Source organism: Schistocerca gregaria, chromosome 1, assembly GCF_023897955.1.
Source record: "Schistocerca gregaria isolate iqSchGreg1 chromosome 1, iqSchGreg1.2, whole genome shotgun sequence".
Taxonomy (NCBI): Eukaryota; Metazoa; Arthropoda; class Insecta; order Orthoptera; family Acrididae; genus Schistocerca; species Schistocerca gregaria.
In genome coordinates, this window is record NC_064920.1 from 1,015,730,222 (window position 1) to 1,015,743,041 (window position 12,820).

Consider the following 12,820-nt stretch of genomic DNA (forward strand, 5'->3'; position numbering starts at 1 on the left):
CACCAATAACCAAGAAATTTACGATTAAATAGCAAAAACACTCAAACAATTTTAATGAGTAACTCGCTTCCATTTAGAAGCTCCTAAAACGAACACACAAACGATCAACCGGGATGGTGCTGCTCATACAGATGTCGGTACCTTACTGAGCTCTATAATGGCCACCGGCTGTTCACATCAAAAAGGAGCTACATTGGCGATACAGACGGCGTAAATAAGCGCTACGTAGTTACTGAAAACACTCTTCATCATGGCCGTTCTAACTATCGCAAAAAATTGCACCTCTTACTACTTGCATACCCGCTGATAGTGCGTATGAGTGTGAAGTTACATTAATATCCGACCATATCTTCCATGTGTTTCACTCTTTTGTCAAGCAAAGTAAACTAACTAATATTGGTCCGGTTTATGCGGATCTTACCAGTCAAATTCTCATTGTTTTGCAAGGTACCTTTAAGTTGCAATCACACAGAGTGACCAAAAGTCACGTATGGAAAAGGGAATCGAGACGGTCGTTGGATACGGAAGCCTACGTGGATCCTTTGCTTCTTTTTTTTTTTTTAAAAAAAAAGAATCTTTATTCAATTATTATATTATACATAATAACCCACTACCTAACTACATTAGTGGGTCCTAATGATGATACATGGAATTGCAGGTTTTTATTCTACACTAACTACACTACGCTACACTACAGGTGATTTTACTATTGTTAATACTATAATTGACCGCTATGGGGTTCTAAGCTACTTACTCTAAGGACTTAATGCTACCTGTAGCGTTACAGGTGTGCCAGTGCTACTATAAATCTAGTATATGTTGGCCAGGCCCACCGAGCTAACCCCCAGTGGGCATGCCCCTGGCACTGGGCTGGCCCTCAAGTTGGTTTCGCTGCAGTCTATCCTATCTTCTCCATCTATTCTAAAAATTACATAAGTCATGATCGGTGTGTGGTTCAATCCGATGTTTTTGTGTCCCCCTCCCTCCTAGTCCAGGGCAAGGCGGATTCCAGCCGCAAGGCGACTGGCCATGTCCTTACCCGGCGGTACAGGAGGGGTGCACTAGGTCTTAATCGGTATTAGTTTATTTCTTTTAGTGGTTGTCCCTTAGGAAGTTCTCAAGGACTTTTTTTGATATTTCATTTGTAAGTTCGTTTAGTATGTTAAACGTGTTGTCATGCCTTATTAGATGGTATGTGTCATTATTTGGTAATTGTTGTCTGAGATCATGGGCTACATCATCGAAGAGGTGGCACTCGTACACCACATGCTCTGGGGTGCCTTGCACAGCACCACAGTCACACGCGGGTGTAACCTGCTTCCCAAACCGACATAGATATGTTGGGTATGGCCCATGTCCAGTAAGAAAGTGCAGCATACCTCTCGTTGGCGTGAAGAATGTGAGTTTTGTCCGGAAACAGCTCATAAGTTCTGCGTCCCGCATCCTCATTGCTCCACTGTTCTTGCCACAGTTCCATCCCTTTCTTTCTGATGGCGTTCTTATCCCCAGCATAGACCCCAAGTATTTCCCTAATTTTGTCCCGGTTTTCCTTCTTCATCCAGTACCAGGCGGCCTCCTCCCGAATTTTTATGTCCAGTGGACATATCCCCATTAGCACTAAAAGCGCTCCTCCAGGTGTAGTCCTGTAGGCCCCTGCTGAACGTAGGAGCATGTTCTGCTGCACTCTTCTTACGGCCATGGCAGGCATGACCCTCGTGACTCTGTGTGCCCAGACCCGTAACCTATTATTGAAGTCAGGATGCTATTATGGTATAATGTGATTAGGTTTGGTGGGAGGTGAAATCTTTTCTGACCAATTCCAGTAAGGTTGTTCAGTAATGCCAGGGATTTTTGGAATGCGGTATCAATATGTGATGCAAAGTTCCACCTCTCGTCGATGATTACACCCAGATATCGGGCTTCACGGCGCCGAAGAACTGGTGTGCCATTGATTCTCACTGTTGGATTCCTGACCAATTGGCCTTTAAGAAGTAGGTATGTAGACTTACTAGGCGCAATCGTCATTTTGGTTTTGTGACACCATGATGTTAGTACGTTTATGGCTCTCTCTACCTTGGGCTCTAAGTCCCCGCGGCTTCGGCCGCCCACCAGCAGGAGGAGGTCGTCTGCGTATGCTATGACCTCTAGCACATCGTCACTGTTCTTCAGGTCTTCCAGTAAAGGTTCCATGTTGATGTCTCAAAAAAGAGGTCCTAGGACAGAGCCTTGAGGACATCCTTTGGTCTGGATCCTTTGCTTGGTAGAAATGGCTCCTGGTGCTCCGTATTTAAAGTCAGTGGCGATGTTACTCGTAATAGGCCATTGGTGGCCCCGTTCGTTAAACACTTGTCGTTATGAGTAGCGATTTACCCGTGTATAAATACTGTCTCTGTGAGATATAAGATCCACCATAGAATCTGTTGACCTCGGAATTCCAAATTTTCGTGTACTCTCCGACATGCTATAACTTGTTTAGCTTACACTGGCTATCACACAACATTCAGCTGCCACATGCACTACACACCTGTGTGTAAGAGACAGTTCAGTTATGATGTCTACACTCGCGCCATATGGTTCGTCAAGTCGCAATATTCGGGTGTCAAACATGGCACATCTGCAAATCGGGTAAATCTCCCCATTACTCCGTTTATTTTTACAATGATGTTATCCCTAATTTCATTTATACTAACAGAGAAAACTCGCAACAACAACAACAAGAAGTTGTGCGACATAAATGAATGCTGTTAGGCATGTTTCTACATCTCAAAAATGATGTCTATTAAAATTTCGTGCCAGTCGCATAAGAGTCACAGTAGTAGCACCACTGTGAGGATGTAAATGAGGTTTGCTTTAAATACATACTTTAGCGGTAGTGAGTTACCTTTGAGATAGGACGTGGTGAGTTGATGTTAGTCATGAAAGCTTTTAAGGCTACAAAGACGCCATTATGAACACCTCACTGGTTTTGAACGAATTCATGTACGCTGGCCGTTGTGGCCGAGCGGTTCTAGGCGCTTCAGTCCGTAACCGCGCTGCTGCTACGGTCGCAGGTTCGAATCGTGCCTCGGGCATGGATGTGGGTGCTGTCCTTAGTTAGGTTTAAGCAGTTCTAAGTCTCATAGCTCGTGGTCTTGCTGTGGCGTTCTCGCTTCCCACGCACGGTATCCCGGGTTTGGTTCCCAGTGGGGTCAGGGATTTTCCCTGCCTCGAGATGACTGGATGTTGTTGTGTCGTCTTCATCATCATCATTCATCCCCATTATGGTCGGAGGAAGGCAATGTGAAACCACCTCCGCTAGGACCTTGCCTACTACTGCAGTGCGGGTCTCCCGCATCGTCCCCGACGCTCCTCAGAGTATGGGAGCTCATCATCATCATCAAGTCTAGGGGACTGATGAGCTCAGATGTTAAGTCCCATAGTGCTCAGAGCCATTTTTGAAGTCATGTAATAGGGCTAGGAGAACCTGGATGTACCTTCTGCCATAATGCAGAAAGACTTGGCAGCAACTGCGCATGACTGCTGTAAGCGGTGGTCAACGGTCAGAAGAACTCCGGGCTCCAGACGTCCACCTGGCACTGCCGAGAGGGAAGACCATCGTGATCGGCGTATGGCTCAGGCGCGTTGTACTGCATAAGCAGATGCAATTTGAGCAGCAGTGACACAAGTGACACAAGGAACTGTTACAAATCAGTTACTTTAAGGACAGCTCCGAGCCAGGTGCCCTGTAACGTGCGTTCCACTGGCCCCAGGCCACCGCCACTTGCGATTACAGTGGTGTCAAGCGAGGCCTCGTTGGAGGGCAGGGTGCCTCGGTGTCAGTGATCCAGTGATGGTTGTGTGCTGCTCAGAAGAAAGCTAGTTGACGAGCTGCAACCGACCTGTCTCCGTGCTAGATACACTAGCCTACATAGGCGTTTGATACAGTTGCCACAGTCGTTTAATCAACAAAGTTAAAGCATATGGACCATCAGACCAATTGTGTGATAGGTTTGAAGAGTTCCTAGATAACAGAACGCAGCATGTCATTCTCAATGGAGAGAAGTCTTCCGAAGTAAGAGTGATTTCAGGTGTACCACATGGGAGTGTCGTAAGACCGTTGCTATTCACAAAATATATAAATGACCTTGTGGATAACGTCGGAAGTTCACTGAGGCTTTTTGTGGATGATGCTGTAGTATATGGAGAGGTTGCAACAATGGAAAATTGTACTGTAATGCAGGAGGATCTGCAACGAATTGACGCATGGTGCAGGGAATGGCAATTGAATCTCAATGTAGACAAGTGTAATGTGCTGCAAATACATAGAAAGAGGGATGCTTTATGATTTAGCTACAATATAGCAGGTCAGCAACTCGAAGCAGCTAATTCCATAAATTATCTGGGAGTAGGCATTAGGAATAATTTAAAATGGAATGACCATATAAAATAAATCGTCGGTAAAGCAGATCCCAGACTGAGATTCATTGGAAGAATCGTAAGGAAATGCAATCCGAAAACAAAGAAAGTAGGTTACAGTACGCTTGTTCGCCCACTGCTTGACTACTGCTCACCGGTGGGGGATCCGTACCAGACAGGGTTGATAGAAGAGATAGAGAAGATCCAACGGAGAACAGCGCGCTTCGTTACAGGATCATTTAGTAATGGCGAAAGCGTTACGGAGATGATAAACTCCAGTGAAAGACTCTGGAAGAGAGACGCTCAGTAGCTCGGTACGGGCTTTTGTTGAAGTTTCGAGGACATACCTTCAGCGAGGACTCAAGCAGTTTATTGCTCCCTCCTACGTATATCTCGCGAAGAGACCATGAGGATAAAATCAGAGAGATTAGAGCCTACACAGAGGCATACCGACAATCTTTCTTTCCACGAACGATACGAGACTGGAATAGAAGGGAGAACCGATAGCGGTATTCAAGGTACACTCCGCCACACGCCGTCAGGTGGCTTCCGGAGTATGGATGCAGATGTAGATATATCAGAAGTTATCGTCTGGGGTGCCGTTTCGTAAGACAACAGGAGCACTCTCCTAGTTATCCCACGCACCCTGATTGAAAATTTGTGCGCCAGTTTGGTGATTCGTCCCGTTGTGGTGCCATTCATGAACAACACTGCAGGGGCTCGTATGTACTTTCAGCGTGACGGAGCTCCTACACACTCCGTACGGCCAGTGACACAGTATCTCAACACAACGTATCCTGCTCGTTGGATCGGTCGCCGTGGAGCCATTGCTTGCCCACTGAGCTCACCCGATTTTACCCCATTGGATTACTGTTTGTGGGGGTGGCTGAAGAGCCACGTCTACAAGAGCAGACTAGATACAAGAGAGGAACTTCACTCTCGTATTTTACGTGCTTGTGCTCAGGTAAAGGAATGCAAAACTGAGCTCCGTTCAGCGATACAACACCTGTCTACAAGAGCAGCTACAATAATTTGTAAGTAGCCTGTTTACGTTTTCTTATTGGTAACGCCACGTAGCGCTCTGTATGAAAAATCACTGGCTGTGCTGTGTGCACTCTGTGGCTGGTTTGCATTGTTGTCTGCCATTGTAGTGTTGGGTAGCGGCAGCTGGATGCTAACAGCGCGTAGCGTTGCGCAGTTGGAGGTGAGCCGCCAGCAGTGGTGGACGTGGGAGAGAGATGGCGGAGTTTTGTAATTTGTAAGACTGGATGTCATGAACTATCATATATATTTTGACTATTAAGGTAAATACACTGTTTGTTCTCTATTAAAATCTTTCATTTGCTAACTATGCCTATCAGTAGTTAGTGCCTTCCGTAGTTTGAATCTTTTATTTAGCTGGCAGTAGTGGCGCTCGCTGTATTGCAGTAGCTTGAGTAACGAAGATTTTTGTGAGGTAAGTGATATGTGAAAGGTATAGGTTAATGTTAGTCAGGGCCATTCTTTCGTAGGGATTTTTGGAAGTCAGATTGTGTTGCGCTAAAAAAATATTGTGTTTCAGTTTAAACACAGTCTTGTATAATTGTTCAAAGGGGACGTTTCAAATTGAAGTTGGCGGTGGACTGTCTGAACATCTTCTGTGAGGAAATGTACACAATCGAACAAACCATAACATAACAGTATCTTAATTTACCGTCACCTGCAACTTTTCCATTCCTAGCTGTTTCCATCGGATTACCCGGAGATGGCCAAGTAAAGAGCATGTGTTTATCAGAAGTTTTTTGTTCAAAATCACCAATAGTATCACCCGTCAAAGCATATACCTTTCCTCCTGGGTCACCCTGTATACGTTACCGAGACAAATGTATTACGAAATTTCATTCCTCTACGTTAATTGTTTTTTGGTGTTGCTGTTTTAACCTTCAGTTTGTAACATTAGTAAGATATAATTATCTCAATAATTCTATGTTCGTAATTTGTCTCTACAATTTCGTAAAGCTCTCATTTTAAGAGTACCTTTCTCTTTTGCAGAGACGGCGATGGGGCGAAACGTGAACGCCCAAGCAGACAGCGAATCGGAGTACGTGCGAGCTGTCTATGAGTGAGTACCTGATGTGCAGTGTCTGCTGCAGCCTGATGTATTCTTGACGTCGTTTCTATGTATTTTAACGGTACACTCGTTGTATTTGCATGTGTCACCAAGCATTACAGTACTTTAGAAACGGTCTGTTAACACGTTTTATCTTTTATTAGATTATATCGTTTGAAATGAGATGCACTTAGTGTTCCATTGATCCATAGTGAGGAGGTCCTCAAGGATGTAGAACATTTCACACAAGAAGAACACATAATACATATTTAATAAAGAAAACGAAGTATGCTAATGTACCTTCCATACTCCTCATGGATGTGGGGGAACTGGTCAAAAAATCTTAAACATATTTTCATCTGAAAAGTAATAACAAGGTTGTGACAAAACATGTAAATGTACAATGCGCTGAGGTGCATATAATAATTCCAGAATGTTATAGCAACGGATCATCAAAGAGATATCTACATCTACATCATTACTCGGGCGAGTGGCGACTGTTACAAGTTAGTTTTTTTGTCACAAACAATAGGCTAGAAACCATTTATCAGCGTCCACGAAAATTTCATTAACTTGTCTTTCTAAAACTATGCAATGTTTGTGTCATCCAGAAACAAAACTACTTTGGCCTCTAGTAATGTTACTGGTGGAAGGTCATAGATATACCCAAGAAAAAGTAAGGCCGCAAGAAAAAGAAAGGTCACAAGAAAAATTAAGGGCCCCAAATGGGAACACTACATGTAATTAGATACAACTAGATAATGCCTGATAGCTTATTGCAGGATTCTTTCCTACAAAACCCTTTGTTTCTTGTCAGAGATACGATTTGAACTATTTTGAATCATTTCCTTTCCCTCCATAATATTCTAATTTAATTAAAAAGATACTGCGGTTTGTGTAGTTGAATGCCTTTGGTAGGGCATAAAATATTACCAGTAACCTGTAATTTACTGTCTAATGAATAACATACATCCTCACTGTATCTGTAGAGAGCCCTGTATCTTTGACAACGCATTATTTGTAATCAGATCGTTGAAAATTAGATTGTGTTTTGTCTTTTATAAAACTTTCAGGAATGCTAGTAAAACTTTCAAGGATACTAGCAAAAGTGGAATTCAATGGAAATTTGAAGATATTTCATTACCTTCTTACTTACAGAAAGGCTGAACTTCAGCATGTTTCAACCACTGGGTCAATGTTCCACTGATAAATGGCTGGTTACACAAGTAATTTAATATGTTCCTTAACTCAGAAAAAAACACTATTTTAACTGAAGACCCAAAAGATTTTAAATTTCAAGGACTTTATGATGGACATTAATTCTGCTGGTGCAGTGTAGTCATATACATATTAGTGAAGTTATTTATAATGGATGGTCTGCAGGAGACGTTACCTGCAATAGCTGGTCTGTGCATTCCACAGTTGCAGTAACTAATCAAAATCTTGTAATGCTCCATATGGGGATAACTTGTCATACCACATCTCATACTTCTGTCTCCCAATCTAATTTACATTGAAAGACAGAAGTACGTGATTGTGACATTCCGAGTTGTACAAAATGGATCATTTTAAAATTTTGCTTGTTATTACATTGTGGCCGATCTTCCTGAGATGTCAGACAAGCGCAGAGGTTGGAGTCTGTCCGAGAGGTAGAGGAGGCTCCGCCGGCAGTGACTGAGCACACTGGCTGCAGCCACCTGGATTTCTACAGTCTTGGAATCGAGAAGTTACCCCAGCGTTAGCAGACTGCTGTAAATAGTGAATAAGAATAAATCATTGATGGCTAAAGTCTCTAATATGCGTATATGCTATGATTATTAAACTTGTGTAATGGCAGACCATATATGCACTGGTTACCCCAATGAAATTAACAAAAAATGATAGAAATTATAAATTATTTGATAAAATTGCTTTCATTGATTACCAAAAATAATTTTTAAAAAGAAAACAGGATAAAAGTACACTACTGGCCATTAAAATTGCTACAACAAGAAGAAATGCATATGATATACGGGTATTCATTGGACAAATATATTATACTAGACCTGACATGTGATTTCATTTTCACGCAATTTGGGTGCATAGATCCTAAGAAATCAGTACCCAGAACAACCACCTCTGGCCGTAATAACAGCCTTGATACGCCTGGAGCGTTGAATCAAACAGAGCTTGGATGGCGTGTACATGTAAAGTTTCAACACGATACCACAGTTCATCAAGAGTAGTTACTGGCGTATTGTGGCGAGCCATTTGCTCGGCCACCATTCACCAGACGTTTTCAGTTGGTGAGAGATCTGGAGAATGTGCTGGCCAGCGCAGCAGTTCAACATTTTCTGTATTCAGAAAGGCCCGTACAGGACTTGCAACATGCGGTCGTGCATTATCCTGCTGAAATGTAGGGTTTCGCAGGGACCGAATGAAGGGTAGAGCCACGGGTCGTAACACATCTGAAATGTAATGTCCACTGTTCAAAGTGCTGTCAATACGAACAAGAGGTGACCGAGACGTGTAGCCAATAGCATCCCATACCATCACGCCGGGGGATACGCCAGTATGGCGATGACGAATACACGCTTCCAATGTGCGTTAACCGCGATATCGCCAAACACGGATGCAACTATCATGATGCTGAAAACAGAACCTGGATTCATCCGAAAAAATGACGTTTTGTCATTCGTGCACCTAGGTTCGTGGTTGAGTACACTATCGAAGGCGCTCCTGTCTGTGATGCAGCGTCAAGGGTAACTGCAGCCACGGTCTCTGAGCTGATAGTCCATGCTGATGCAAACATCGTCGAACTGTTCTGGTAGATGATTGTTGTCTTGCAAACGTCCCCAGCTCTTGACTCAGGGATCGAGACGTGGCTGCACGATCTGTTACAGTCATGCGGATAAGATGCCTGTCATCTCGACTGCTAGTGATACGAGGCCGTTGGGATCCGCACGGCGTTCCGTATTACCCTCCTGAACACACCACTCCATATTCTGCTAACAGTCATTGGATCTCGATCAGCGCGAACAGCAATGTCGTGATACGATAAACCGAAATCGCGATAGGCTGCAATCCGGCCTTTTATCAAAGTCGGAAACGTGATGGCACGCATTTCTCCCCCTTACACGAGGCTTACACGAGGCTTACACGAGGTTTCACTAGGCAACTCCGGTCAACTGCTGTTTGTGTATGGGAAATCGGTTGGAAACTTTCCTCATGTCAGCACGTTGTAGGTTTCGCCACCGCCGCCAGCCTTGTGTGAATGCTCTGAAAAGCTAATCATTTGCATATCGCAGCATGTTCCTCCTGTCGGTTAAATTTCGCGTCTGTAGCACGTCACCTTCGTTGTGTAGCAATTTTAATGGCCAGTAGTGAATTTGAAATCTTCCTTAAATTTGATTTCTCCAGCACTTAGTAAAAGTTATGTGACGTATGAATGAGACAACAGACAATATGATTTAATACGGCGTTACATAAGCTTAAACATCATAGAAAACCAGAGAAGTGTTTTCTCTATCACAGATGACCATTTCATTTTATATGAGTAGGGGACGATCTCTGGCATGCACAATACATGCTTATGACAGTAGCACATGAGTACAGTTCGAACATATATTAAATTATAGCATTCGACAAAAGAATTGGACGAATGGCGTCGTACGTACTGGGGAAGGAAGGGCCCCCGAGGTGTGAAGAAAAAAAAAAACATATAACCCTGCACAACACTCATAACGTGATCCAGACGTAATCTATAGCATCTCATCAAGGTTTTATGTTTATAACTGTGAAATTTTACTACGCCCAGCGACTGGGATAGCATCACGCTGCATCACAATCAAAAAGAGGTTTGGATAAAACATATGCGAGGTAACGTTTGAATTCCATAAACTATTGACAGTTCCAACATTCCATTGACTGACTTTCTGCCTAAACTGACGTGAAAACATATCAGCCTAGGTTACTGCTACACGGGGCCCCTCTGTCGATTTCATCGCCCTCTGTTGAACATTAGGTCATCTGAGGCTCGCAGATAAATGTGTAACGGTGATACTGCATCCAGGCTCCCTGTCGAATAGTGGAGTCACAGAGTTAAACTCAATGGTCCCGAAAAATAAAATTCGTTCTTTGTGGGTGTATCATTGGGAGTAAAATATTGCCTTTCTGAAGATATTAAAGAAATAATCAGTTCCCACAGCTTACCGACTGGAAACAGCCAGCATTCTCCAGATCCGTTTGCCAAAAGGTTCTCCACAGACTCCTTAATAATCTAATCCCACAAGTATCTTGTAATGGTCAAGATTTCCGTGGCAGAATGATCCACGTAATTTCTTGTGGAGATACAGGACTGCGAAAGACGAATGTGGCGATCAAATTCCATGCAACCTTTCAAGTACTGTGCTTGTGGCCTGACCTTTGCCACACTGACGTGGCTTTCTGTAAGACTCCAGTTTTCCGCAGACTCATAACTCATATCATTCTTTACGGTGCCGTGAAGAGCTCAGGTCTTTGTAGATGGTCTGAAGGTGACCTATAGAGGGCGTGCTTGCAATATCATCATTATTGGTACGCATGTTCCTGCTATCCTCACATGGAGTAAAGCTCGACAAAGGGCTCTGAGAGCGCTCTCACACAGATTTAGCCTATGCATATGCGTTCCCGGGCAAATTTTAGGTGTAAAATCAGCGACGTACACCAGCAATCTGCAGTGAAAAAATCACCTGAAGATAAATAAATAGTTGTCAGCCGAAATATAGTGACAAGATGTCGACGTCATTCGGCTGCGAGCACAAGACCTCATGCAATACTCATTACACTGGACAACTTCAAGAACCACAGTGCTAACACTATTTTCTGTATTCGAACATCAAACAAAAACAAAACTAAACCACTGACACATTTCAATTTCTTTATCATATCATGACTGCATCTATCTATGTAACATGAATACAATAAATGTGTAAATGAAAGTAAATACAAATTGCCAAAGAATGTTGGAATACATATAACAGGAGAGCGGAGAAATGCAGAATGCTGGCAATCAGGCTTCAGATCCGAAGTTTGTTGCAGGATGCGACGTCCTTGTCATCGGTCCCCATTTATAGCGGCCGTGTCGACCATATATTCCATTAGGCCCGCTATATCAGGTCGCTGTCTCCTTATTTTTTCTACAAACTTTCCATAGCGTAAATCTCATTAAATAATTGCTCCAAGCCTACTATGTTGATTCCGGTCTCGTAAATTGACATACGGCCAGGAGAGCGGTGTGTTGACCACATGCTCCTCCATATCCGCATCCAGTGATTTTTTTTTTTTTTTTTTTTTTTTTACTATGATGATTGTTTCAAGTTAGAACATCGATTGTTCAGGGGTCACGAATTATAATTTATTAGAACACTCAGTAAACATTAACACTTCTGATAACATCCAGCAGTTTAATCTACATGCCACAATTTGTTACCTATTGCTTCGATACTGAAACTTAAGCAACGACCGACCGCGGCACGGACACTCTATAAAAGCATTAAGATGGCTACAGAGCAGTGCCGACGAATGCACTATGCAAGCTCGCTACACTCCGCCCTGGCCGAGAGCCCAACTTCAACTAATTAGCATCACAATAATAACTGGTCTCTAGCGTACTGTCAATACGCAAATGTGTGTGTGTGTGTGTGTGTGTGTGTGTGTGTGTGTGTGTGTGAGAGAGAGAGAGAGAGAGAGAGAGAGAGAGAGAGAGCGCTTCGACTGCTTGGTTCATGAGTATTATTTTTAATTTTCCCACCAATGAGACGTCACTGAAAAGGAGACATGGTCTGTGACACCGTTGATGCAAAGATCATGACTTGTGATGTTATGTTCATGGTCAGTGACCACACATGACATCATCACTGTTCAAGGTTGGTCAAAATGTTTTGGAGTCCCCATGGCCTTACTACTGCTAACGATTATTAAATGTATCTGTATGTTTTGACAAATTTTCATGCATGACACTGTTGTTTTTACTACAATTTTGATTTTTATTATTGCTGGTCTCGTTTTACTGTGTGCAACATCTAATGTTTCTTTCTAATGCTATAACTTTGTAGTTTTAATTTTATCCATGAGGGAGGAGTTTCTCATAATGATGATTAACTTTATAGTATCAGCAAAATGTATTCCTATTCTTTAGTGTAAAATTATGTGACGTAATTCACAAATTTATGATAGTTAATTTCGTTTTGCTCTAATGCGTCCTTAATTGCAGAATTTGACTGGGAGAATATTAAAATAAGAAGACTTATTAACTGAAATAAGAAGTTTGTCAGATACGTTTTCATACATGCCCCTTTGTGGCTCACAACATCAATA

The 12,820-nt window shown here is 42.8% G+C and overlaps 1 protein-coding gene across 1 annotated transcript in view; it reads left to right on the forward strand.

The window, feature by feature from the left end:
- The window catches only part of LOC126278867 (cytochrome P450 4c3), a 313,222-nt gene that overhangs the window by 74,028 nt on the left and 226,374 nt on the right, over positions 1-12,820 (forward strand). Inside the window, exon 5 of the mRNA XM_049979145.1 lies at positions 6,427-6,496. Coding sequence (XP_049835102.1) covers positions 6,427-6,496 — 70 coding nt within the window. The remainder of the gene's footprint in view (positions 1-6,426; positions 6,497-12,820) is intronic.